At 42.7% G+C, this 27,956-nt stretch overlaps 1 protein-coding gene across 1 annotated transcript in view; it reads right to left on the bottom strand.

Moving 5' to 3' along the window:
• Positions 1–27,956, bottom strand: part of CDKAL1 (CDK5 regulatory subunit associated protein 1 like 1) — a 1,931,537-nt gene that overhangs the window by 120,851 nt on the left and 1,782,730 nt on the right. The window contains exons 13-14 of the mRNA XM_069218767.1: positions 6,031–6,114; positions 2,215–2,379 (exon numbers count right to left, since the gene is read on the bottom strand). Of these exons, the coding sequence (XP_069074868.1) occupies positions 2,215–2,379; positions 6,031–6,114 (249 nt within the window). The remainder of the gene's footprint in view (positions 1–2,214; positions 2,380–6,030; positions 6,115–27,956) is intronic.

Here is a 27,956-nt window from a genome sequence, read left to right as displayed (position 1 = left end):
TGAGAGGGTGGCCTGAGTTCAAGGACATTTCCGAGTCCTTAAAGAGCTACTGGAATATTAGGGATGAACTGTTATTAAGTGGGGGTGAAATATTTAGCGGTACCAAATTCACCCTCCCATTAGTCTGAGAAGTAAAATTATCAATTTGGCTCATGAAGGTCATTTGGGCAGGAATCTGACCAAATCAAGGTTGAGAGCGGTATATTGGTGGCCAGTGTTAGATCGCGAGGTTGAAGCAGTGGTTAAGGATTGTGTGACTTGTGCACGTAATGACAAAAGCAAAGTTGTAGTGAAACCTCCGCTTTCCCCAGTTGCAGTTCCTGAGAGACCTTGGGTGAAGTTAGGACTAGATTTTATGGGTCCTTTCCATCTTCTACCTGCTAACGAACGGTATGTCATACTCCTGGTAGATTATGTTTCAAAGTGGGTAGTGCCGAAATGTGTGAACTCTGTAGACACCAGGACTGAGATTGAATTTTTAGTGGAAGAATTCTCTCGGGGGTGTACCCAGCCATTTAGTTACTGATAATGGTGTGCAGTTGACATCCCTGGATATGAAGTCCTTTTTAGACTCTCTAGCCATTGTACATTTGAAACGGCCTTGTATTTACCCCAGGCCAATGGTCTTGCTGAACGTATGAACAGGATGGTGAAGTCCTGTGTCCAGGAAGCAATTGAAACTTGGGTTCCTCTAAAGTATCTCCTGAGAGACCAATGGTGGGCATATCGTAATACTCCCAATAGTATTACAGGTATTGCCCCTTTTGAATACATGAGGGGAAGGTCGGCTTGCACCAAGATGTTTCCAGCATGGTTTAGAGATAAGTTGGGGTCAGATGTTCTTGACCAGGAGAAACTTAGTAAGGCGCCTGTGCGTAGGAACAGTTACCAACACAAGTACAAACTGTGGTATGATTCTAAATCTGGAATTTCTGGTGTTGAATGGAAGGCTGATGATGGTGTTGTTGAAAGACCCTAGTTACAGAACTAAAGGGAAGTCAAGTTTCAAGGGTCCCTTCCGCATCAAAGAGGTGAAGAAGAATGTTGTGGTCCTTGACAATGGAGATGTGTGGAGTATATCCAGAATAGTGAAATGGAACAATCCTAGGGCTGACTCCGCTAACCTGGGAAACCGTGGAGCAAATCACCCTTTGTGTGAGTCCAAAGTATCATCATACACCAAAGCTCCGTCCAGGTTCCGTTCCAAACCTTTGTGGTTGAAGGACTATGTATCTTGAAGTCTTGCGTTTCCTGACTCTACATACTTCTGTGCATTAAGACCACTGTTAGTTTCCATCATTTGGTATTATGTCATGTTATTGTTTATTTATCCTCTAATGCCTTTATTTTTCCTGTTTTCCCTTTTAATTTGTTTAAGTGTAATAAGGGGGATGTGTTGTGGCTACCTAAGAATGTTGGGCACAGTCTGGAATCCCTGACATAGATTCTAGGTGAGTTGACTCGAGCTTGGAATCAGTGGAGAGAGACAGGACGGTTGGTGGGAACGGGAGCGGATGCTTCTGTGTGGGTTGTTGGTGTTTCAATAAAGCTCATCTTACTAAATTCCAAGTGTCTGTGCTTAACACACTTCTTTGCTATGTGACTGAACTTTGAAGAGAAAATGGGCCTCATACCGCCTTATTTTATTCACCAGCTGACCATTTCGTTCCGCCCAGGGCGCTATCCGAGGAAGGACCGGCCCTGGGAAGAGGAATACCCCCGTGGGTTATGCAAGAAAGACTCAGGCTATTATGAGGAGACTGCCGCTGGCTATTAGCGCCTCCATGGGCTGTACTGGATAGTCAACTTCCTTTTGTAGACATGGCCGCATCAGCCGATGTGCACTGCAACCCTGATAACCTGCAGACAGAAATATGTTTTATGTGCGATGATGGAAATGCATCGCTGTTTAACAGCTAACCTTAACCCGCTGGCCTGGCATTTATTTCACCCTCTCCGCCCCCACGCCTCGGCAGAAACAATCCGCTTCAATTAAGAACACATTCATCACTTTTTTGGGACTCGGACAAGAGCCCCGCAGACATCAGCGCAGGCAACGTTTTAATTCACGGTTTTATAACGTGCTGGAAAGATAACGCCTTCCACATGGCCGAAACGGGAACTATAAATGAAAACACAAACACGGGCTGCAGTCATTAGGCCGGAGCAGCTGCGGGACGGCTTTCACGTTAAAGCAAAACAAATGTCGCTTACCTCCGTTAAACCAGAGACCTCTCCCTTCGCCAGCGGCCTGCTGATGGATGGGGTGTAGACTTTGGCATCCGACGCCGGCAGCCCTTTCAAAAAATGCTTCCCAGCTTCGTAAATGTCCACCTCCACCATTTTGCCCATGAATCCGGGATCTTTTGGCACGAGCACCTTTGAAAGAAACCATTCAGTTTAGCCAGGCGCACCTCCGATGAAACAAGTCGCAAATTACTGCAGGCTCATTAGCGGTTTCCAGCCTTTTTAAATTTCCTTTGCTGGTACCTTTGCATTTTACTTTCTCTACAACACTTTTTCTTTACAGCAGAAACTGGTAGTTTCACGTGTTTTAAAGCGGTTATTCTCATAGCTGTCTGCTGGCCGCGTGTACCAAGGGGGAGGTGAAACCAGGCCAAGTTTTTCAGACATCATCAGGCATGCTTCACCATGGAGACTACTACTTACAACGGTTTAGATTAAACTCCTTATTGTAGCTGCCCTGAAAGACTGAAGATCGCCCACGTGACATGGCGCTGATTGACAAATAAATAAAGATCCAACACTGGCCCGATTTATTGCACAATCTAAAAGACATGGATTTAATAACATGGCCAAAACATGGCTTCGGGGTGTTCTTCGAAAACTGATGCCTCAGAAACACTCTTTCCAGAGGATCAACCGCTCTTATGGAACAGGAGGGCAGAAGGTCAAATTTGTTTTTAAACTCGGCAACGGGTCTAGAGAGGAATTACAATCTGACCATCCTGACTGATCTAAGTCACTCCACACACTCCATTTATGCCTTCCCCTGTCATGGTCCTGTGGGGTGAACCGAGCTTCTCAGCACTAGAGCGCATCTTCCCTTGTGGTGACCCCACTAGCTACCAGTGAGTGGCCAAGTCCTTCGGGGACAGGAGACTATAATGGACATGAACCAGAGTAAGATGTAGCTTTCTGGAAAATTAAGCCATGGAACGCAGATGCTTTTTTGAATTAGAGGGCTTAGAGTGATTTTTTCCTAGCACATCTAACATTTTAATCAATAGATTCAAATGTATTGTAAGAAAACAGTGGGCAATTTAACCACATCGGAAATGACTGAAGAGGTGTTTGAGAAACTGACACTGTCTTCCATTTCGTTGGGTCACCCTAATTACTTTTACACCCCCTTCCTCTTTTTTTTTTTTTTTTTTTAACCTTACGAGATCCAAAACCCCCACAGTTGTGCCTGATGAACACAGCCTTGGGCAACAAGGCCTAGAGCTATTACCTGTAGACATACTCAGTAATCTCTGTACACGGCCTAAAGCTGTGTCCAGTGGGCACTGGGAAACAAGGGGGAGAAGGCCTCAAGGGGCAGCCAAGGCCATGGTCAATGGACAACAGTATGGTGGATAGACAGGTCCAGGTCTATGGTCTGGTGGACACATCTAAAGGTGGTGCCCTGTATGTGCAACATGTGAGGAGACTGCGTTCCAAAACCCATGCCCGAGGCTGCTGGGAACAGAGGAACAATAATTCATAAGATGTATCCTAACACAACGTGCATTAAAGAAAGGGTAAGATCAGAAAATAAAATAGTAGAAATCCCATCAAAAAAAACCTTAACTTCGAAAGGACCATTATGGATACAATGAAAAACAGAAAAAAACACTGACTGAGTAGGTAGGGTGGGCTATGCAATCAAAACCTTTTACAAAATGACAAATGCCATCAAAATTACATCAGCAATGGCATTATGTATGTGATCAATTTTATCATAGATATTATCATTGACTAATCACACAGAAAATGAAGGGATAAAGTTTCAGTATCCTTGAATGAAACTAGTTGGTCTTATTCTAATTTTAAACAGGCAAGAAAGAATATAGTATCGCTGATCATTAATAATCACCCTCACGGCAATTTTATATGCAGGTCAGAGCCTATTATACCATTGCGTGCCAGTTAACACATACAATTATATGCAGGAAAAATACCTAGAGTTTTAACATTTGTAAGAATCTCCTTCCACAGCAGAAGTAAATATCATCTTTCGATAAATCAAATTCTTAAGAAACCAAACCCTTTTAGCTCCCTCAATACTACCCAATGGTGTGGGGAGGCATTGTGTTGTGAGGAGCTCAAGGAGTTCCATCAGGATGGGATAATGAGATCATATTTCTTCAGGCTCTGGATGTGACTTGCTGCAACATGTAGGACGCCCATAAGGGTTGCCTTGCCAGTGTGGATACTGGAGGCCGAAGGAGTAAGGTATTATAACCATCCATATGCAACAGTATGAGGTCTTGATCTACAGTTCTGAAGTCACTTTCTGGAAGAAACGGTTTGGCTTTCTTTGGAAGAAAGAGCTGGTAAGAGGCTGTCTTTGTAGTCACTCTAGGAACTGGCTACTTCAAGACTAAGTTATGGTAATGTTTTGCACCACATACTGCCAGAACTCCACAATAACTACTACAGAAGTGCAAAACACAGCTAGGAAACTGATTTTTGGGCTACAAAAAAAAACGGAATTTGAAGCAGTTTATCTCAAGAGTTTGAACAAGCTTCAAGTCAAAGACAAAATCACATTTGAACATTCTCTGCCAGACAGAAGGCACATACCCCAAATATCTGCATGAGATAATTCTAATCTATTTCATTACCACTTGCAATTTACACTCCGCAGAAGAATGTTTCCTGGTCACCACTGTAATCGAATGAAGGCACAGAGACGTAATAGGTTTTTCAGTGGCTGTTCCAAACCTCTGGAACAACCTGCACCCATCAATTCTAGCCTCAAGACCCACCTATTGCAATCCAATCTCTAGTACATTGCCCAACATTTATTGATGAGTGAGTAATAATCCTTTGTTTTCCCTGCTGTTAGCAAATGCCGACTGGACCAAGTCAGTCATCCTGCCTTGCACCCATTCCTGATTGTGAAACTTCTATCTGACTGATGTAGCTCCATATCCTCCAGTATCTTATGTTTGTATGTAATACTCCTTCAAATTAATTAGGTATTCTTTGTTAAGCCCCACCTAGATACAATTTTATTTTGTAGCATACGCAATATAAGCAAATAAATATAAACATTCAAAATGACAAGCATCATTATCAATGCTAGGACTGATCTACAGCTTAGAGTCAGTAGAACACTCCAGAAATCAAGGTAAAGCTGTTTTCTAGATTTATGATGATATGGGTGCTGTCAGCATAGTTGCAGCAGGTTTAGGTGAGGGTCATACAGGCGTTAGTGAGCGGAGGCGGAAACTGGAGAGGTAAAAAGATTGAGACTTGCGGTAAGCTGCACTGGTAAAAGGCAGCGGATGCTCAGAATTGTTGGAGTGGAATGATATTCAACCAAGGATGGTCTCAGTAGCAGATGGTAGTAGTGGATGGCATTGAAAGTGGAGTATAGGCTTAACGTGAACGCAGCAATCCTAGGAATAGTTCACTGGAGATTGGTCTGTTGCTGGGAGGACCTGTTGGATCTAAATTTGTGTCCTTCATGGGTGGCCTGATGTAGGATATTTTAAGGTTGGGGTAGGTATCCTGATGTTAAAAAGTTGCTGACGAGGGTCCTAGCAGGGGAGGCAAAAACTGTTCTGAGGAGGATGTTCCTGAAGGTTTGAGCAGGGCAGGTGCCTCAAGACACGATCAGAACATTAATGATTATCACTACTTTCATGCTAACCGCTATAATTTAGTAAACAGAGACCTGATTGTTTCTTTCTAATATTTCTATTACACATGTAGATAAGAGTACCCCCATACTGGTCAGAGCCAAGTGTTCCATTTTTAACATGAGGCACTAAAATGAATTGCTTTCACATTTCTTACCTGCTCATAGAAGCGATTGTGGGCAACATAATACTGTGAATCAAAGGATTCTTCTGTTACTAGAACATGTTGTCTCTCGCCAATCTGTAAAAAGTAAGACAACAAGAGTCAAGGGAAGTTACTGTAATTGTATTGTATAACTCTTCACACATACTCTAGTGTGAGTTACCCAAGTACTTCCTGATGGAATCACCAATAATGACTTATCCAATTAAATCATACATAAAGGCAACAAACTAGGGGCAAGAGCACATAATATAATGTCTTGGTCAGTACAATTCTGCAAGATCTTTAAATCACATTAAGAGCGGGCATGTGGCATCAAAGCTATTACAACTATATAAGCCAGGTGAACTGTGTTATGGTATAGTATAATGCACTACGCTCTCACCCCCACTGGCATTAAACAATAAAAGAGGGCAAGAAAATGTCTTCCTTGTAACCACCTCACCAGAGCGACGTGTCCCATTCGAATGGTGAGACAGGCATGCCACAATGACTCGTTTACACTTCACTGCAGACTTTTGAGGTAGTTTAAAGGCTTCCAAAACATTCTGAGTGACCTTGGACAATTAGAATGAGTCTTTTCCAAAATAACTTACTGCTGATTTATTGTGCTTGTGAACATGTAGAGTGGATGCAAAAAAGTTAAAACTCATTGGAAGTGCAATCAGTGTTAAATCATCTACATCATTTCGCAAGCAATGGTCAACATGAACAGCTCCCTCTACAGAAAAAGATACTAACAAAACAAAGTTATAGGCAGTCAGATAGCTCTTTAGGCGTCCGTTGCCCCAACAGCTATAAATCTCCAATTTGCAGCAATGCCCACATCATCGATCTTACAAGCTGCAAAGACAATTCTCTGACTTCATCACACTTACAACCTCCGACAAAGGGAGTAGCCAGAAAAAAAAAAATGAACCCACCTATGGTCCATACCTCGAACACTATCGGGAGAGCGACGTGCGAAAGCCTTGTCCTCTTTGAGGTCCCTGCCAACTTCTGTCCATCTCTCCAACCTTTAAGCCGTTAATGCGACAATCCGCCTATCATCCTTTCATGCTTCCTTGTGTCCTGTCACTATTCCATCCACACCTTCATCACTAGTCTTCCATCCATCCTACCACGCAAATGTTTAACCATACATCCATCCTTTTACCAATCCATTCATCCTTTTCATACACCCACCAATTCACCCTCCCTTTTATCAATCCACTAATCCATCCAGGCATCTGTTCATCCATCCAGCCATTTATCCAGCCTTTCATCATTCTTCCACTTTATGTCACGCACCCAAGGAGCTGTTGTTTTACACTTCCACCCATCAGCCCTTTCATCCTTACATTCATACTTTCAACCTTTTGACCGTACTTCGTGTCACTGTTCTTCCTTTTTTCCATATGTCCTTCCTTTCACCTTTCCTTCCAGCCTCTCTTTCCTTATCTTTTTCACTTCGTTCCTTTGCTGGGTTTACCCTTGTCATCCCGGACCTGCTATCATTACCATAACTTTTGTTTTTTAGGAGCTTTTGTCAGCAGAGCTGCTGACAGGAAACGTTTATAAATAACTAGAAGTGTCAACACCACCGCTGCTTAAACTGCAAAAACTGAGGTTTCACAACCAGTGCCTCAGACATCTGCAATATGGCATCCCTAAAGCCCTAGTTTTTTTTAGTTTCAAATATTCTTTATTGAGCATACCCCAAGTACGACAGCAAAGCATACTCAATTCAACACCAAACACAGAACAGTCAAACAAGTAACACATCATTGACTCTCAGAAATTGGCATCCAATTAATTTCAACACAGCAGTTTAACAGAATTTGACAATTTATATTACGGTCAACCCTTCAAAACTGGATGTCTGGGGTTGTAGTGTGTTTAAGGTAAAAAGGAAGGCCATTCAGATAATGTCCAGCCAATAACTAAAGACAGCTCACCATTCTCAGCCACCTACAAACTTGCCTTATTGGAGCAACACTCAGCATCTTTCCACACACCAACCATTTTTAGAGATCCAATTAAACAAACGAGACAGAATTTCTGCTTCTCGTTTTTTAACTTCTGCCCAGAAGGTTTTACATGCCTGCTCCTCACTAGAGACCAAAGATTTGTTCCTATAATAAATATTCAGAGTGACCAGATGCTAAAGCGAAGCTATGAACCCTATCACCCCTGCCCCCCAAAAGCCATTTCTCTTTCTACATATTGTAGGGCTTCCTTTCTCATATGTCTCCCAGGGCTCATCTAAGACAAAATAGCACCACTGCTCCTCAAATATCACACCATTTTGTGCACAGCTGCAAGTGAGATACACTCTCTAATATTACAGGATCTTGATATTACCTGCGTCATACACCCTAATTCTGCTCCGGGTTAAGAGCACCCACTGGCAGACAATATGAACTCAGCATGCTCTTCTCCATTAGCTTCTGTTCGCAGCCAAGGTTATTCATGACCTTATTTATGACTATCTGTAGCTCGCCATCTGCCACTGAGGATGGGACTCCCATGACCCACTTATGCAATACTCTACTCACACTGTTCAGTGGCTCAGTCCTCGTCTTTTATTTCAAGACACTATCCACTATGCACTGCTGAAAGCCCCTAGCTTACCACAGGGAGGAATCCACCAGCTTGCACCCTTCCAGATCTATGAATACGGGTTCCAATTTTACCTACCTTACTCAAGCCTCATCACTGTGTCAGATAAATCTTATAATGTATAGTTTAAAAAACTTTGAATGGAAATTCGAGTTTCGAAGAATTGGTAATCATGCCCTGACGCAAGCCTTCAAGTGACTTCATCAGGGCTTTTTCTTAGCTCGTCAACTCGTGGTCCTCCCTCCAGACATCAACTTACCTATGTCTCTTGAGGAGACAGGCCAGAAAACAGACTTGGATTTCAAGAATTCTTTACTGCCTCCTTTCCACCTATCCTTACATTGTGGCACTGCAAGCCCTCGTGCTGAAAATTGTCAGAGTGCTGAAAAAAAATCAATAAGAAGCAGCCCACTTACCCATTTGCATTCCCCTATGGAACAAAGAGCTCCTGATCTCAACATTCATGACCTGGCCACCAGCCGCAAATCCAGCCCACCCATTATTACCTCAGGGACTTGGTGTCATTGAGCGATGAAGCAATGGTCTGAGTTTCATGTATTGAGCATGGATCCTCAGTCTGCTTTAGAACCGCCTCGGGATCCTCCTCCCACCTCATATCAGATGACAGGGTTGTCTCCTTGTGCTCCCTAGATCCTGCACAGTCCTGTAACTCGCCAGTCTGACACACTGATCCAAAACCATCTTAGTCTATTTCTCTCAAAAACACATCAGAAAGTCTCTATTATCCAATGGCAGGAATGTTCTGAGAACAGAGACTATTTTCTTTATATTCCTCCTTTACTCATAAACATACTTTATTAATCATCAAAATGTCATTAGCTAATTTATTAAATTGTAGATTCAAGTGACAAGGAATGAGCAGTATATTGCTCAGTCCTCCAAAATAAATCTTTTAGAAGGGAAGAATGCACAGGCAGAGCAAGTGCTTAAGAGGCTACAGTTTTTCATTACAGTGATAAACACAAAGTGGGAGAGCTTTCTTTTCTCAATTCAAACTTTGAATTAGGGCAACATTAAGGTTTAATGAATTGAAGCCTACTTACAAGAAACTGCTTTTCCCCTGGTTTTCCATGTTCAAGATTAGTCTTTTCCAGATACTTTTAAATACAGACGTTGTAACTTTGATGGCATACTCTCACAGCCTTTTAGGAGCTGGTCTCAGTGGGATGAGTTTGACAAAGACTTATGTACAACTTTGTACACTCCTTGCTCCAGAGTGCTGAACATAATATTCCAACAACTTTCATTTTATTCCCGGAAAATAAGTGCCACAGCCAATGTCATCTGACAGATAGAAGACTTGCAACTGTAGGTGAAAAAATCTTTTCCAGTGGACTGAATTACAGTTCAAGGGCTTAAGAAGGGGAATCATCGATTTTATGGATTTTACTAAATTATGGTACACCACTCCTAAATGGGAAGCCTAATGCAAAACTAAATCAACAGTGGTGGGTTTGAAAAACCATAATTTTCCCAAACGTGTGCGGGCCTGCAGGGCGAACAGGCAGCAAACTAGCATCTCAAAAAGACCATGGTTTGGTTTTTCAAACTCATTTAATGACCCCTATTTTCCCCTTTGGTTTTTCCTGCCTTACTCCTTTTCCACGCCTTCTCTGCTGGTTCTGCCACAGTGAAATGTAGAAACACACGTCTGTCATTGGCTTCACCCTGCTAGTCTGAGCTGGGTGTAGCTCTCGATAGAGCTGAAAGGCATGATTCCCAGAATATAAGACAGTTTTAAAGCTTATTTGAAACTGATACCTAAAACTAGAAATGCAAAACAGATCCTAAACTGGACGGCGGCACAAAATGCTGCAAACATCACGGCACTGCAAACCAACTAAGTTTATTATGGAGAGACAGACGCTCTATACCATCAATCACTTTCAACAATTTAAGTCACCATCCACTGTGGTTAACCAGCTATATTGGACAGCAGGAAGCGCTCATCCTCAGATTTGGCAAAGGCAATAGCTAATATTGTAGAATTTGGAAAGCATTTATCTTATTCTCCCCGATCCACATAAATACTCTTTGGCAAGTTACAGACTGAGGCAAAAGTAAACACAGCTGCTGCTAAAGAACCATTGCCAATAAAAGTCCACGTTAAATCAGCCTCCTTTGGAAGACAGCTGTTTTTACAAAGGTCACAGACATCTGTAGAAGTGACACAGATGAAAGACAGGCTAACCGACAGCGTGGGTCACGGTTTAAGATTGGACATGTGACATTACAAGGCTAGTGCCCTCCTGCTAGCCCCTACCACAGACGTGATCTACAAGCGAGAGCCAATCATTGCACCAGTATTTACACTGCCTGCGATTGTTAATTATTCCAGTGAGGTTAAACAAGGCAGATCAGAAAAATGATAGATACAAGATGATATATTGTACTGATTCAAGAAGCTTTTGCACTCTTTCGCCCTGCGGATTATTCAAAGCAAGCTGGTAAACAAGACCCAACAGGCTCTTGGGAGGAGAGTCTACATGGATGCCAAACATGGACATCAAAAGCTGATCAGACAAAAACACCCCAGATTTAAAACCTATAATAACACGAGGGTATTACATTTTAAACCACATCCCAAAGTGTGGCCCTAGTTTTCTGGGTTGCGGGGTGGGGTATGCTCGTATTGAACTTCCTAGGCATCAATAAGAACCATCACAGAGGTGAACATAAGGCCTCCTCAACTAGTTCTCTATATGGTTGAATTATTACCATACTTAAAAAAAATATATATATATATTGTATTAGGGAAATTCAACCCAGATAACAGAACTTTAGGTGCAGTAGGGTCTTTGAATTCAACTTGTGTGATGATGAGGTTGGGGAACCATAACATAAGTGTCACAAGACTGGGCAGTCGTGCCAGAATGGCAGTTCACAAAGGGTGTTCACCAACTGTTCTAAGGTAAGTTATTATTCATACTCTGGGTTAGTCCAAAAACTCGAAAAGGTGCTGTAAGTGGTGAGAGTGATGGAGAATAAGAATTACTTTTCATAAGTACAATAAGATACATTTGGTACATCTCAGAGGCAACATACACTAACAATCAACTTTGCATGAAAATGTACAACTACACACCACAGGTGATCATGTAATATGTTTTTCAAGGAACATACATCATTTTGAATCTCTTATTACATGTGCCTACTTAATTAATAGACAAGCCAAAAATGTATAATTTATCATGGCTGGTAATTAATTGGATCTAATTATAATTAGTTGCAGTGATTAATTGAAAGACCTTTACTAGCAATACAAAAGATTAAAAAAGAGATCCCTGTTGAAGACACTACAGAACTGACAAACTACTGTGGTACCCCTGAAGAGCGTCATCAGATTGCAAATCATGTTCAGTGCATCAAAGCCAATCTTGTACTAAACAGGACGAAATTGACTGTCAACATTTCCCATTAAGGAGATGGACGAAAATTCTGATGTCCCGTACATCACATTTCAATTATCAGTACACATCACATTTCACTTCACACCTTAAATTAGGTCACAATTTTTTCAAAGAGGTATTCTGAAGTCATTTAATACTATTCAGCGCATTATAAACAATCCAGCTTTGCTGCATGTGGTTGGGTGATGGAACCTGGCATCCATTTTTGATTCACATGGGCAAGGCACATTTTCGTATCATTTACAAAAAGGTACAATATAGCTGTTTATTTGTTGATTACAGGGTACTAGAGCTGCAGCAACATGTTTAGCTTAACTTTGTGAGTGGGTCATTAGAGGTAGGGGTGGACAGAACTTGCAGAGTTTTCCACCAACCAGTTCTGTCAAGTTACATAAAAACTACACGAGAATAAATTGATTTTTGCGATCAGATGGAAATTGGTACTTCGTGCTACCCAAACTGATTTGTGCTTCTGCTCTAGTTGTTTTTGCTGCCACCCGAGCAGATTTTCTACTTGAGCGACAGCTTTTCCAATGCAAACACCTGCGTGGGAAAAATCTTGCCGGATGCCCTCCTAGCTCCCGAAAATCGCAGTAGGGGACACCAATTCTCACTCACTTTTGCCAACTTACTGGTGACGAGCTGTGCACGAGGAAAAACTCCACCACATGGCAGAGTGTAGGATTTGACTGGAACTTCTAGTTACATGCATAACACAGAGTGACCAAAACTCCGTGTACTCCGCCGGCGGTGCGGAATTTTTTCACCCACCCCTAATTACAGGTGTAACCTGCATTACCCCAAAGGATTTTAAGGTCACAAAAAAACAACTGGGATCATAACCAGGCATGATGAGGATCCTAGAACAACACATTTTTCTGGAGATTTTTCGAAAGGCTTCCCACGATGCAGGGAGACAAGGATCACAGAGACAAAAACTATTTGTATAATTTGGTTAAATGAATGACCGTGTGTGGCAGGTGTGAATGGCCACTTATTCAACCTGCCCTACCTCACTCTCGATGAGCCCCAATACTGTGCTGCCCTGTAATAATATAACTATCCAATTAAAATTACGTTGAGAATTTTACCTGTTGTAGAAAAGCTGGGTGTTACTGAGATGGAGGATGTCAAACCATCCATTAGACAGCGAGCAATGAAACAAATACATGCAAATTGTCCATTTATATATAAATATACTGAAAAAAAGAAAGGTTAAAGTAATGTTATAATTGATGGTGAAATTAGATAAGATCTAATGTTTAAAACCAAGAAACTACGGACATTCACCAGAGTTTAGTAAATTAACTAACTTGTGCCTCTCATCATGCACTGCCTATGATCCCACATATTAAATCCCTCATGAAATGCTAAATTATATAATTGATGTACCACACTGGAGAGTCTCACTAGGTCCCATGGTACTGAGTGCAGGTACTGCGAATACCCGTAACAAAAAATCAATTTTTAAAAATAAGATTTTCATTTAAGGGACAATCCCCTTTGGGGAACCCCCCCACCCTCCCAAACCAGGGCTCAGGGTGTGCTCACCATGCGCCCTTATATGCGTTTTCATATAATGTTGCAGCTGCAACATTTTCTCATGTTATGACCAGCCAAACAGATTGTTTCTGTACTGCAGGTCCTTCTCTGATCTGTGGTACCAAAATGTTTTTTCTCCCATCAACCAGTGTGGATTTGCAAGTTGCGTTCCGATTGGCTTGCAGTAACAGCAACATTCTGTTACAGATGCATTACCCAATATGGTGTGGCAAGCACCATGCTGGGAAAAATCAAAACAAAAACAGCATAAGGGAGAAGGATGAGCCTACCCTGACCCTTGACCCAAGGGTGACTGCCACAAAGGGACCCATTTGGCATTAAAATTACTGCTACAATAATGAGTTCTCCAGATCTATTAACCTAGCACAAACATTTGCAAATCTTTAAAAAAATAAAATGGAAAAAAAATAGTTCACTACAGCTATGCTTGGCTGATCCCCAAAGTGCAACAGAGGGTGGCTGCCCTCAGTGGTTTGGGTGCAGAGGCTGGCCAAAGGACAGGACCCACACCCAATCCCCACTGTACAAGGTCAAAGTATGTGCAAAAGAGTGCCGACCGCCAACCGGCCTGGTCGTAGTCAAGCCCATGCTCCAGGCTGGGCACAGAGCCTGTGCCTACGGTTGTGCACAGGGCCTGGTCGTAGTCAAGGCCATGCTCCAGGCTGGGCACAGAGCCTGTGCCTACGGTTGTGCACAGGGCCTGGTCGTAGTCAAGGCCATGCTCCAGGCTGGGCACAGAGCCTGTGCCTACGGCTATGCGTTGCAGTGGTTAGCCACCTGCAGCAGTTTAGCTTCGTGCCATAAAGTCAAAAGGTTGCATTCTGCGTGGTTGGCAAGAAATAAAAGGATAGGTACAGTTGGATGTGGTAAATGATTAAAAAAACTGAAATACATAAAATAAAACAAGAAAACTAAGGTTAAAACAAAGTTAAGGTTAGCTTTATAAGACCTTAACGCTTGTTTAAAAGACTCAAATGCATTGGGAAAAAAACACAAAATGCAATTAAAGTAACAAAATAAAATCGTAAAAATACTAAAATACATACTTATGGTTAAGTAAAACTAGCCATATCTTGTGCCCCTGTCATACACTGCTTATGACTTTACACATGAAATCACAAGTTAAACGTCATCATTGACAACATCACTGAAGACATCATCTACGATAGGATAGTGCTGTTGACAGACTGAATACCAAACAAAATAGGGAAAATTTGGCCTACAGCTGTATGCAACACAATGCAAAGATATGAATGCAGCTTTAGCCAATCCCCTTGAACGGAGGCTGTAAGCGGAGGCAAAGGCCACATGCAGAGAGGGTTGGTTGCACTTGGGTTGGCTGTAGGCCAGACCCTACACAAACCCCACAGATGCAAGGCCGAAGGCATGTGCAGCAGGCTGAGACCATGCCTTGCAGCTAACTACTGCTGTAGGCAAATGTTGTGTGCATCAGGGACTGGCTACCTGTGGAGTACTAAGTGTACCGTCTGATGAAAGGCTAGGGCCTGCAGCCAACCCTTGCACAGTACGTAAAGGTTAAAGTCTGTTTGCAGTAAGGATTACCAACCATTAATGCTGGGCTCAGGACCTAGCTGTAGGTGAGGCCCTACAGTCACCCTGCCCCCCAATTACACATGGTTAAAGGTCATGGGCAGCAACAGTTAGCTACCAGCAAGGGATGGCCTGCGCCTAACTCTTGCTGTGTACATCCAAAGGCTGTGCACAGTGTGGGTTAATCTTTCAGAGAGGGTTGGGCACAGTGACTAGTCTTGCAGCTAACCTGGCCAAAGACAAAGTATTCGCACCTCGAGATGCTGTCATCAATTAATATCTCATGAGTGATGTCATATGTACGGTCATCAGCAGTGAATGGAAGAGTCAGGGGTTATGGTTTACGTTTTAGGCTTTATTTTGGGATATATGTATGTAGATAGATACACACACACACATATATATATATATATGTATATATATATATACACACACACACACTTTCACTCATCTTATCTCCACCAAAAACCTTGTCCAAAATTTAACACTAACATAAAACAAACTCTAATTCTGTCTCTAACCCTGCACCTAGTATTATCCTTTCCTTTATCCTAAAGCTGACTCTAATGCTAACTCTAAGCAAACCCAGACACCATTTTCCTAACCCTATACTCTTCATCACTGCCCTAAACCTTGACCTGCTATAATGTTTGACTATAAATGTGATTTTACATTTTTACACTTTTTTAGAATTCCCCTTTTAGGTAGAGCCTAGGCAGCCTAGGGGCTGTCTCAAGACATGCTGTATTCTTTCTGTGGGCTTACAGCCTGCCCATTGGCTTTTATTAGTGGTAACCTGGACTGTCCTTCAAAAACGCTTGCTTTCTAGTGGGCACTCATTCTTCTCTGGCCCTGGTTTTCTTTGTTAATGCCCAGGGAGCAGCGCGCCTAACTACTCCTATCGATCCACTTTGGTGCGCATCGCTCTGTCTGGGACTACTTTTTATGTTATTTCCTGTTGGTACGTGGGTTCGTAGTGGAAGCCTCGCTCTTGACTGAACATATATTCAAAGGCCACACAACTGCTTCTTTTAACAGTGGCAGGCGCCATACATTTCGGAACAAATCTGTAGAAGTTCTAAAAATACTTAGCATTTCAATATAAAGGATTTGAGAACCAGAATACGTCATTTTTAATTACTGAAAATGTAATTATGTTTGAATTTAAATTTATATTACTAAATGAAACTGGAATGTGTTATGGAAATAAACTACTAAAACAATGTACAAACCGGTATCACACCGTTTCGGTGTATGTGGAGTGAGAACCATTTTAAAATGGCCGCTGTCTCCCTAACCAGGCTATGTACTCTACAAACAGGTCCCACCTATTTTCATTTCTACTTCCATTTCCTGCTGGGCAGGAAAACCGTCGTCCACAAACTCTTAGTGAACTACAACTCTCTTAAGCCCCTTTCTGCATGCACATCCAACAGAGTGAAGGCATTGAGCCAATAGATTGGGTTGGATATCTAATCCAGAACCCTGAATCCTCTTGTGAGAGAGACCATGCAAAAGTCTTGACCAGCGTCTGGATCTGCTTTTTGGAGTTTACACGGGCACTGAGCGCTTTATGAAGAGTTCACTGGCCAAGGTACATCTGCCAGGAGCGTAGCTGCCAGGCTCTCTGTCAGCATATGTATGTTTACAATGTGTGACGTTTGCAGTCTTCATGAGTGACACACAAACAAAACTGTATCAATAGCTGTTTTTCTTTTCTTCAGGAAAATGTAGTATCCTCTTTATGATCAAAACAACAAGTACCTGAATGCGATGGAAGGCGAAAGTACTGGCAAATTTGCTCACTCTTGACATGGGAAAACAGGCAAATCTATATTTCTGAATCTGCATCACATCAGGTCCCAGCCTATTTTCTTCTTGGTGGATTGTTAATATAGGCAGGGCCACCGGAAGTATGTGGTGGGGGATGAGGGTCTGGTTTGAGTAGATTATGCGATAAGAAAAAGGTAAATTGTGTGGCATAATGCGGCACATTTTGTATTGGCATTACTTGTTTTGTCATTTTTAAATTTGTTAACACTGTCTGGACATTAGTTGCACCTCATTGGTACCAATTTAACACTCAAATATAGCAATAAGCAACAAAAAGGTGACCAGTCAACCTTTGAAAAGAGCATTCTCCGGTGCGACAACATGTGTTGGTGTGTTTTTTGTAATTTTTGAACGGTTGAGCTAGAAACCAATTTTTTTTTTAGTTAAAATCTGCAGATTATGCAGCACACGATGGAGTACGTGGCAAATGCGGCAATTCTTCATTTATGCGAGAAATGCCAAGGTAGCACACTTGCATAATTCCAGTTGCTCTGAATGTAGAGAAGACATGATTGGAGTCAATATTATTTTGGACTTTGTTATCACTGGTGTGTGCTATTATCATATTGTAAGGTGGAGGGAGACATATGCAAATGTCATTAAAGCCCTTAGATGGTATTACGTGACAATAACCTTTGATATCAGTTTCATATTTTTATAGCACACTTAAAAATAAAAAGTATTTAAACTTCCCCATGGATGCAAATGTCTAATTCACGGATCCAATTTCCATAATTTAGGTTTTTGAAAAATTCCCATCATTTGTGCAACAGCAAAACATACAATTTTTTTCCCACTGAGTCTTTCTCATCTTGGCCCTCTCCTTTTCTCGCAATCTCTCTCTGTCAGATGGAGTCTCTTACATCCTCACTGCTTGCACGTGTCCAGTATATGGCAGTGGCATCTGTGGGTTGGGGGGCTGGTCAGCTAAAATGAGCACTAAAAACTCCCAAACATGTGATTCTCAGTTCCTCTGTTATGCATCTGTAGAAACTGCAGGGATGGAGAGACCGCACACAATCGCATTCCCGCTTGGACACCAAGTATTGCACACAGCTCATTGCCGCAAACACTCCCCAGGCTTTATATACAGACTAACGGCTCATTAATAAATAGAATAAACATTCATTCTGACAAATATCTCATCAAAGACAAATAAGGGAAACAAAATATCTCAGCAAAGACATAACAGTTACAATGTAGGCTACAGATAATTATATAAAAAGGCAAAAAATGTATTGAGAAATTGAGATAGTAAACAAAAAAATACTATCACCAGATTATTGTCAGGCGTAAACAGATCCAAAATAGGGAACTATAGCAGTAAAGTGTTGATGTGAAACTGCCAGCACCAACCTTTGCGCCCAATTAAAACTGAAACCAAGCCTTTACGAAATTGGTTCAATAAGATTTAGCGTGAACACAAATATGGCTGTGCGCTCTTGTTCAGTTGTACCCCACACGTGTGCTCTTAACGTAAACGGAATACATAAGAGGGCATGTGCTGTGTGTGAATACCCTTTAAAATACAAGCGTGCCCGATACTTACCACCAGCACACAAACGAGTGGGCCTCAAGGTCCATGGACCATGCGCACAGACTACACAGATTTATCTTTCAACCCCTCTGTCGGCTTGATGCTGGGACGTGCATGCAGGAAGGATTAGGCATGCAGAAGTCAAAGCCAACCTGGCTCTAATGGTGCCCGATTACCATAACAAAAGCCAGAGCCCCAGCCTCCCAGCAGTGGGCAATGCATCTCATTAAAGGCGTCTGAATAACAATTATTTGATGCCCCTATGGATCTTCGTGGCACAGATATATATATATTTTTTGGGGTGGGGGATGGGACGTAGACAGAATGACACTGATAAGAGTAGAGTGCGATGGAGCCCAGTGCTCAGGCTTCGAGGTAGCATGTCCATCTCTGTAGCCAATAAAATCCATCCAAATATTTTATTTTAATTTTTCTCTTCCCTCCGCCGTCCCCTGGGTCCCCCACAAGGCCCCTATAAAGACTATTTCCTCCCAGCACATACAGGGCCTACCATGCTTCATCCCCACCCATACACCAGACCAAACATCACATTGAACTTTCAGGCAAATAACATATGAGAAATTTGTGATTTGCGGACTATGAGTATGGGATATTGGAAACAATATTTGCTCCTTACATACTGGGAAGCTGAAATGTATCTACCACCCAAAGGTATAACCAGCTATTTTATTTTTTTAATGTATTTTTGTCGGGGTTTTGCACCTTGTGACTGAAAACAATTCCACTAGCACAGGTCCTTCACATGGAGTGTTTATCATCTTCTCCACCATGGAGTGGATGTTTTCCTCAATTTTGCTTTACCATCAATTACAGAAATGATTTGCTTCCTAAAGCACGAAATAAAAAATAAAAAAAACTTAAAGTGCAACATTCACCCCGTAAATCAGGGACCTCGATGATTACATAAAAACAAGCGAGATGGCATTCAATGGCGTTACTTTAAATGCCATAGGCATCTATGGGACTACTTTTCGTTTCTCTCGATTAACAGCACTCGTCTATCATTCGGTCTGCTTTATGGTACAAAAACCTTAATAAAGGAAAGTCAGTTCATACCAAATCAACACAATTTTAAAGTCTGAATAGCTCAAGGTCAGGGTGACATATCGAGCCAGTGCTGGTGTTTTTTTTTTTTTTTTTTTTAAACAAGCGAAAATAACGGTATGGCCCTTGGAATCAAGATTTTTTTGACAGGCTGCTCTTGGTTCCATCCATCTTCTGTTCGCAGAGTTCATTGTCAAGCCAGTGGCACGCCCCCCCAGGCCAAGCTCTGCTCCCCCCTCACGTTCCTCAGCCTGACCTTTCTTTGGTTGCACAAAACACTGCTGTCACCCACTGAAAAGCTTCCATAAAGCCACTGCCAACAACTCGCTTTCTGAATTAAGTAATTAGAGGACTGTTGTGCTCCTCTTGTTAATCCAGGAGAAGTGCACATTGTGGGAGTGGAGGGGTGCAAAAAAGGAAAATCAGAGGGAGGCATGAGTCCACCATCGCAGGGTGGAGGCATTGTGTGCCTGGTGCTGCCGCTTAACCCCTTCCTCTCTAGCAAGGTGATTTACGATTCGCTGATAATGCGACAAAAAGAAGAAAAAAAAACAAGAAATTTAGTGACAATGTACATCCATGTCACTAGGCCACAACATGTTATGCCCTGAGCGTTCATTAAAAACAAAACAAAACAGTTTATTGCAGTGTAGCAGTTCTTGTGCGCTAACACTGAAACAGTAAGACTAACACATAACAATAATGGAATTAAATTGGATGGATTTACTGAACGTGCTGCTTGTCCAGTAACTCCTACTAAATGTAGTCCAGATCTCTGGTAAATCTTCAGAAATGTTCTAGTCTTTTTTAACTCCCAAAAATATAAGCATAATTTTGCTTTGTTGATTGACCGCTTTTTTAAAGATGGGCAAGGAAATATTGCTAGCTTATGTCTTAAATGTTCATGGAGTATTTCTCAACGCTGTGTTTTTTTTACTGTGACCCTCACAACATAATATAATGAAAATAAAAGAATGAAGTATGCTGGGTGGACCAAATGAATGAATTTATACACATTTTGATTTGTATCAGCTTCATTCGCTCCCATCTGGGCATTTGCACCAGTGGCAGCGTAACGTAAACTGATGGGGCCTATCGGGAAATATGATGAGGGGTCACTAACTCTCCCATATCTCGCATACATTCGGTGACCTTGGGCTGAATGTGCCCTCCTAAACAGTTGGGGCCTCCCTGGAAGGTTGGAAGCCTCTAGGTGGTTCAGGAGCCTGTGTTAGCTCCAGGTTTGCACCAAAGATACACAACTTGGCATTGCAACTCATGAAAAGCGCTAATCTGATGGATAAAGAGAAACATTAAAATCGCAAACTGCCTCCTAGGCAGTCTGCATGTTTACTTCTTTAATAATGTAGTGTTTGAACACTGTTTCCAGCTACACACACAAATTCAAAATAGGTTGTGTGACTGGAAAACAAACGAGCCACTTCCAGTAAGAGTGCATTTTCTGAATGTTGCTGGTGCATCAGCCAACAGGCCACTGCAGGTAAAGACAGCCACAGCAAAGCATAAAATAACATACCAAGACCTGTCTGTTGATTGTGTCGCCATTTTTCTGAAACTTTGTGTAACTTATTTCTTATTACTAAGTATGGGTCTCTTCTTAGCCTGGCATGCTACCAGCTGAACATACTGTTTCTTCAGTACTATAGTATAAAGGGGTACTGTATAAGTGTCGATATAATATATTCCCCAAGTGCTCTCAACGAGCCGGCCTGCACATCATCAATAGGGTTTAGCAAGAAAGGCACATTTCAATCTGGTAAAAAAATATAGTCACTTGAAAGTCTCATGGCCGTGGTCGCATACAGTATGTAGAGAACCCACAGCAAACTGGTAACATTTAGAATTTTTTTTTTAATGAGAGTAACTCATGGATGCCATATTCTCCAGCAATTGTTTTGACAAGTGTGCCCAAAAAGCCTGAAACATTAATAAAAAGGAAACTAGGCTAAAGCAGAAATAGTGCTCAGCACCATCAGCTGGAACAACAACAAAAATACGGGTTGGCTGTACTCCACTACGCAGACGGCAGTAGGAATGATGATGAGCATACAATGTTTTCAGAGGCAAATTGCACCCTTGCTCTGCTCTTCCCACGAATACTCTGGCTTGCCAACCTCTGATCTGGCAGTGGCTTTCATGATATGTGCTGCAAAGGAAACCTGAATCTACTCCAGTCTCCTTCATAATGTCTTTTATTCATGTAGCCAGTGTGGCCTGGGACACCAGAAAGTGTGCCTTGGAAAAGCTAAAAGTTATAAAGTCCTGTCTCTTTGTAACCTAAACTTCACAGTACTTTCCAAGTAAGTGTGAACTATACAGGCAAGGTAGTCGGGCAAACAGGCTACAAATACTAATCAGATAACGCAGTGCTTAGTGTCTAGACTATTTAGTTTTGAAGTCCTTCTTTTGGAAATATTTTTAGTCATTTGTTAAAAAACACAAAACAGCAATTGTAATAATCATATCGAAGCTAATCACTTCACCTTATCCATTTCCCTGTTTTGGGGAGAATTTTGCAGTCGGCTATCAAAACCCCTTTCAATCTTGCCGTCATGGTTGCAAAGATGTTCCTTTATGAAGAAACAAAAATCAAAGCAAATGGTTCTTCCCTTATTCCATCTTTAAAATACTCTTTTATCCAATGTCCAAAACGTTGCTGACCATCTCTCCTTCCAACTGGACTACAAGTTCTTTCAATTTACAACTCGGGCTACATCACTAGAGGGATTTTATTAAAGACAGTGCATAAATGTCTATAAAATTAACTATACCAGCCAACTCAGATAATCTCATAAAAGCCAAAAAAGTCATTAATATGCCTAGACTTTAATGAGAATTGCACACAGTGTGCGCAGGTATCTTGATACATGCAATTTAAAAAAAGTATGGGAAAGCAAATATCTTGGCATTTTTACAACTGGGACTTGTTGGCTTTACCAACGCTTGTCTTTAAAATGTGTTAGATGAGTGGTATCAGTAGAAGCATTCCTGATATTCTTTATAAATCACTCTCACAGTTTGGGGTGAAAAGTATGTGCATTGGAGCATGCTGCATTAGAGTGTGAGGTTTTTTGCTTCTATTTTAAAAGGTGTTCCTTTGTATATAGATGACAAAGGAAATGGTTCATCCCTTTCTCAATGTTGCTGGTTATATTCTCAACCTTCCCCTGCAAAGTAGCAGATGTGTGCATGCAGCCTGTAGCTAGCAACAAGAATACTACACCTATATACGAGCAGAGTCCTTTTCAATGGAGGTCACCAGCTGGGGCTTTCAAATGTCCACACATTGGGCCAACTTAACTTAATTAAAACAAAGCACTACCAATCAGCAGTCATTCATCGTTACCAAGACCTTCATATGCAGATTCATCAAGAAGGTTAGTATACCAGAAGAACATTGATCATGTTTGCTATGATGAGCAGCATGTCTCCTCTGAAGCCCCCACCAGCTGATGACATGCCAAAGTGACTGGATGGTAAGCCCATGGATGGTTCCATAGCTGACTGTGCCACAGAAATCAAACTGCACCTGACCGATGGGGACCATGAGGCTTCTTCTGTTCCCGTATGGAGGGGATTGGCCTGGCAGTTGGCTGTTCTTGCAGCAAGAGGACCAAGGAAGATTATCATATACAGAACTACCACAGTGGGCTGAAAAAAATGATAGACTGGAAGTGGCCGAGAAACAGCTAGTGGCTGAGATTAATTCAGGCATTCCACCCATCACTTGTTTTTGTTTTCCTGTCACTTCACCCAGGGCACATCTTTTTCCTTAACACCACAAAAAAAATGCAGGTACATTTAGAATACAGGTAGTGCTTAGCTTATTAAAAATATAATGGACATGTTCCATTGCAACAAAGTTTTCTGAAACTTACACGTTCTGAAAATTTTTAATGGTAGCATCACTTAATATTGTTTGAATTATTTTATAACATCATATTCTGTACTAAGTTGCTTCAAGAAAACCACACCAAACGTTCTATCCCACACTACTTCTGCAATTTCATAGATATCGTACGCACCCATTCAACAAAAGACAGTGAAGTTTGGGTGTGTACGACAATTGCAAAAGGAGTTATTGGATAGAAATACAGTGCTTGAATTTGTCCTGGGTTTCTTGAAGCAACCTGGTGCAGCATCTAATGTTAGAAAAGAATCCTAACAATAGCAGGCTGGCCATCAGGCACGTTCCACAGAGCCCTATGGTCTGCCTCAATCACTTGAGCACTGCATAGAAAAGTGCACTTTTAGAATATGAGAAGAAACAAAAAAAATGCACCTAAAAAACGAACACCAGCTAATGTCCACAATAAATTGTTCTAATCACAAGAGGGGGTGGACTTGCAATTGCTGCCTCAAAGAGTTAATAACCAATACATATTTATCAGCCTCCTTTCAAATGCGTGAGTAAAAGCTTGCTTTGCATACATAAATTCAGGATTGCCAACCCAAACATCAGAGCATGGTCAGGAGGGGTGACAGATGTTAATGAGGATATGCTAATGCTGCGGCTTCCTTTTATTTTAAAAGGGAGCTTACATGGGATCGACTGCCCCGCCGCGCAAGGCATGGTGGGATGTCGGAGTAGTTGATGCTTCTCTCCGAGGCGCGTGGTTACTGACGGGAACACCGTCAGGGGCTCAGAGCGGGGCACACGCGAAGATTCATTAGAAGTGATCAATGTGATGCGACTCCATAATGTTGGTGTGCAATTGAATATTTAATGCAGCCAACCAGAGGCGCTGCGTTTTAACGGCCTTTGTTTTCTAACGAGCTCCCAGACATTACTTGTAGATTAGATAGTTATTTGTAAATGAGCGTCTCCTCATTAGAATATCGTAACGATAATTTTAAATGATTTCTTACCCTCTAATCAGAGCGAGCCGATAGGAGGGCAGTCGAGAGTTCAAGGAAAGGCGAGGCCGGAGAGCTTGCGCGGAGGCAGGAAGCCCCCTCTCGCCCGGAGCCCCGCCGCCGCGCCGGCCTGTTCCCGGAGCGGAGCCCGGCGTGGGGGAGCGCCTCTCGCCCGCTCCGTAATCGACACCACACCTATCACCGGGGCGGGTTGTCTACTGTTATGCCGACATGACGTGTGAATTAATATCAGTAGGGACTACCGGAACAAGCAAGCTGTTTATTCACCTAAGAAAATCAGCAGGTGGTATTCCAGTCCATCTATTAATTTGCGGTGCAAGACCTTACTTCACACCGAAACTAAAGTTTCCAGCTCCCTCACAGTTTTAAGCTGTGCAGCGCTTTCAGTATTCAATTTACCTCACTGCATTTTTTCGATCACTAGGTTTACAGTTTACTGACTTTAGAAGCAGCTGCACTAGACTTGCGCATAGACTAAAACTTCGAACTATTCATTTGTGGGCAACAGTGTGCATGGCCAGTGCAATCCTATGCATTCTTAGTAGCAGGAGGACGATACTGCTTCCTGTAGGGCAGTGCCCAATACGGACTTTAACGTGAAACAGGCATTGGGAAAGCCAACATGTCTTGCCCATGCAAGAGCTACAGGCTTTGTTAATGTGTTTGCCACGCTGCACAACAGTGTGGCCGCTGTTTAGCATTGCTAAAAGTTAGTGGTGTGGAGTGTCAGAATAGAGTGGGGGGAATATAGTGTCAGAGTGGATTAGTGTGAATGTGAGAGTAGAGTAGGAGGCGCAGGGTGTCGTAGGGTTGAGTATAGGGCAGTAGAGATAAGTGGCATAGTGTCAGAGTGGGGTGGAACATGGTAGAGTAGATTGAGCTAAAGGGGTGGGATTTGGGGTGGATTACGTTGGGGTAGAGAGGGGTGAATTACGTTGGGGTAGAGAGGGGTGGATTACGTTGGGGTAGAGAGGGGTGGATTGCACTGGGTTGGGGTGTATTGTATTATATTTAGGTGGGTGGTTTAGGGTGGAGTGATAGGGCTAGGGTGAATTGGATTGGGGTGGGGTGAAATGGAATGGGTGGCGTGGATTAGATTGGACTGGAGTGGGGTGGATAGACTGGCATGGGAGAGGCTGGATGGATTGGCGTGGAGCAGGCTGGAGGATTGGACTGGGGTGTGGTGGATTGGAGTGTGGTGGACTGGACTGGAGTGTGGTGGGCTGAAGTGGGTTGTATTTTATTGGAGTGGGTTGGGGTGGACTGAATTGGGGTAGGGTGGATTGTACTGGGCTGGGGTGTGTTGGATTGGAGTGTAGTGTGGTGGATGTCTTAGATTGGGGTGGACTGGATTAGGCTGGAGTGGGTTGTAGTGGAATGGACTGGATTGGAGGCAGGTGGACGGGAATGGGGTAGGGTGGATGGATGGATTGGAGTGTGGTGGACTGAACTGGGATGCCGTAAGGTGGACTGGAGCAGAGTGGATTGGAGTGGATTGAAATGGGGAGGACTGGAGAGGGTAGATTGGGGTGGGGTGGATTGGATTGGCGTGGGGTGAATTAGACTGCAGTATGGTGTACTGCAGAGGGGAGGACTGGAATGGGGTGGATAGGACTGGGGTGGATCAGATTGGATTGAATGGGTTGGATTGGACTGAATGGGGTGGATTAGGGTGTGGTGGTGTGTATTGGATTGAGAGTGGTGGATTGGATTGGGGTGGGGTGGATTGGAATGGCTTGGATTGAACTGGAGTAGATCAGATTGGAGTGGGTCAAATTGGATAGGAGTGAGGTAGATTGGATTAGTGGAGGTTGGATTGGTGTGAGGTGGATTATATTGGTGTGGGGTGGATTGACTGGAGAAGGGTGTACTGGATTGAAGTGGGGTAGATTAAAATCAGGTGGGTGGAATGAACTGGAGTAGGGTGGATCAATGTGGATTGAATTTGGGTGGATTAAAATTACTGTATTGGAGTTGGGTAGATTAAAATGATTGGATTGGAGTGAGGTGGATTGGATTGGAGTGAGGTGTACTGGGTTGCGGTGGACTTGATTGGAGTAGGTGAGTTAGACTGGAGTAGAGTGGGTTGGGTCGGACTGGTGTGAGGTGGACTGGAGAGGGGTTGGACGGGATTGAGGTGGACTGGATTGGGGTGAGGTGTATTGGATTAGAGTGGGGGAGATTGGATTGAGCTGGATAAGGGTGGCTTGGATTGTTGTGGGGTGGACTAGATTGTAATGGGTGGATTGGAGTGGGGTGAATTGGGATGGAGTGGGGCAGACTAGAGTGGGGCAAATTGGAGTGAGATGGGGTGGATTGGATGGGAGTGGGGAATATTGTTTTGGATTGAAGTGTGGCAGATTGGAGTGAGACGGACTGGTTTGGATTGGAGTGGGTCAGATTGTTTAGGACTGAGTGGGGCGGATTCTAGTAGGACATATTGTTTTGTATTGGAGTGGCACAGAGTGGGGTGGATTCGAGTGGGACATATTGTTTTGGATTGAAGTGGGGCACATGGGAGTGGGACGGATTGTTTTGGATTGGAGTCGAGCACATTGTTTTAGAATGCAGTGGGGCAGATTGCTTTGGGTTGGGGCAGATTGTTTTGGATTGAAGCAGATTGTTCTGGATTAGAGTGGGGCAGATTGGTGTGGATTGAGTGGGGCAGATTGTTTTGGACTGGAGAAAGGAGGCATGTTTTGGAGTGGTGCAGATTATTTTTTATTAGAGTGGGGGAACTGGAGTGGGGCAGATTAGATTGGGGTGGCTATTTGGAGGATTGAAATGGGATGGAGTGGATTAGGGTGAGTGGTTGGAGTGGGGTGGATTGATGTGGGATAGATTGGGGTGGATTGATGAGGGATAGAGTGGGGCGGATTGTGTGGCATAAAGTGGGGAGTATTGTAGTGGAGTGGTTGGAAAGAGGTGGATTGTGTACTGCACGAATATGTGTTAAAGCATCATTTCAGAAATTACACATAATAAAGAAACAAGTCACTTTGCAATAGTTCGGACAAGTTAATCATCATCTTTTGAGAAGAGCGCCCAATAGCAAAAACAAAAGAAAACATGAGTGGAAATGGAGAAAAGTTGACTTGGCAAAATAAAAGAAAGTTAGCTTTAAAAAAATAAAACTTTGCAATTTTGTTTGCATTCATGGGCCTGTGTTTGCCAGTCACAAGCTTTCTGTTGCACAGCACTAGAAGTTAAGAAGAACAAAATAGGTCAATCACATCGGGAGCAGCAGACAGCACTAACTAAGTTGAATCAATCAGTGCTTGGTCCCTGCTTCACAGACAGGAAAGGAAATAATGCTGGGCTTGCCTTGACAAATTACGAGGCTGTAAAGAGGCGTGCCATGCAAACCAACAAGTGGTGAATGACAGGCGGGTTTCAAGCCCTTTACCATACACAACAGAGTCTCTCAAGTGAGATGCATG

Source organism: Pleurodeles waltl, chromosome 2_1, assembly GCF_031143425.1.
Source record: "Pleurodeles waltl isolate 20211129_DDA chromosome 2_1, aPleWal1.hap1.20221129, whole genome shotgun sequence".
Classification (NCBI taxonomy): Eukaryota; Metazoa; Chordata; class Amphibia; order Caudata; family Salamandridae; genus Pleurodeles; species Pleurodeles waltl.
Note: the sequence above shows the minus strand (reverse complement) of the source record. Positions and strands in the feature narration are given on the sequence as shown.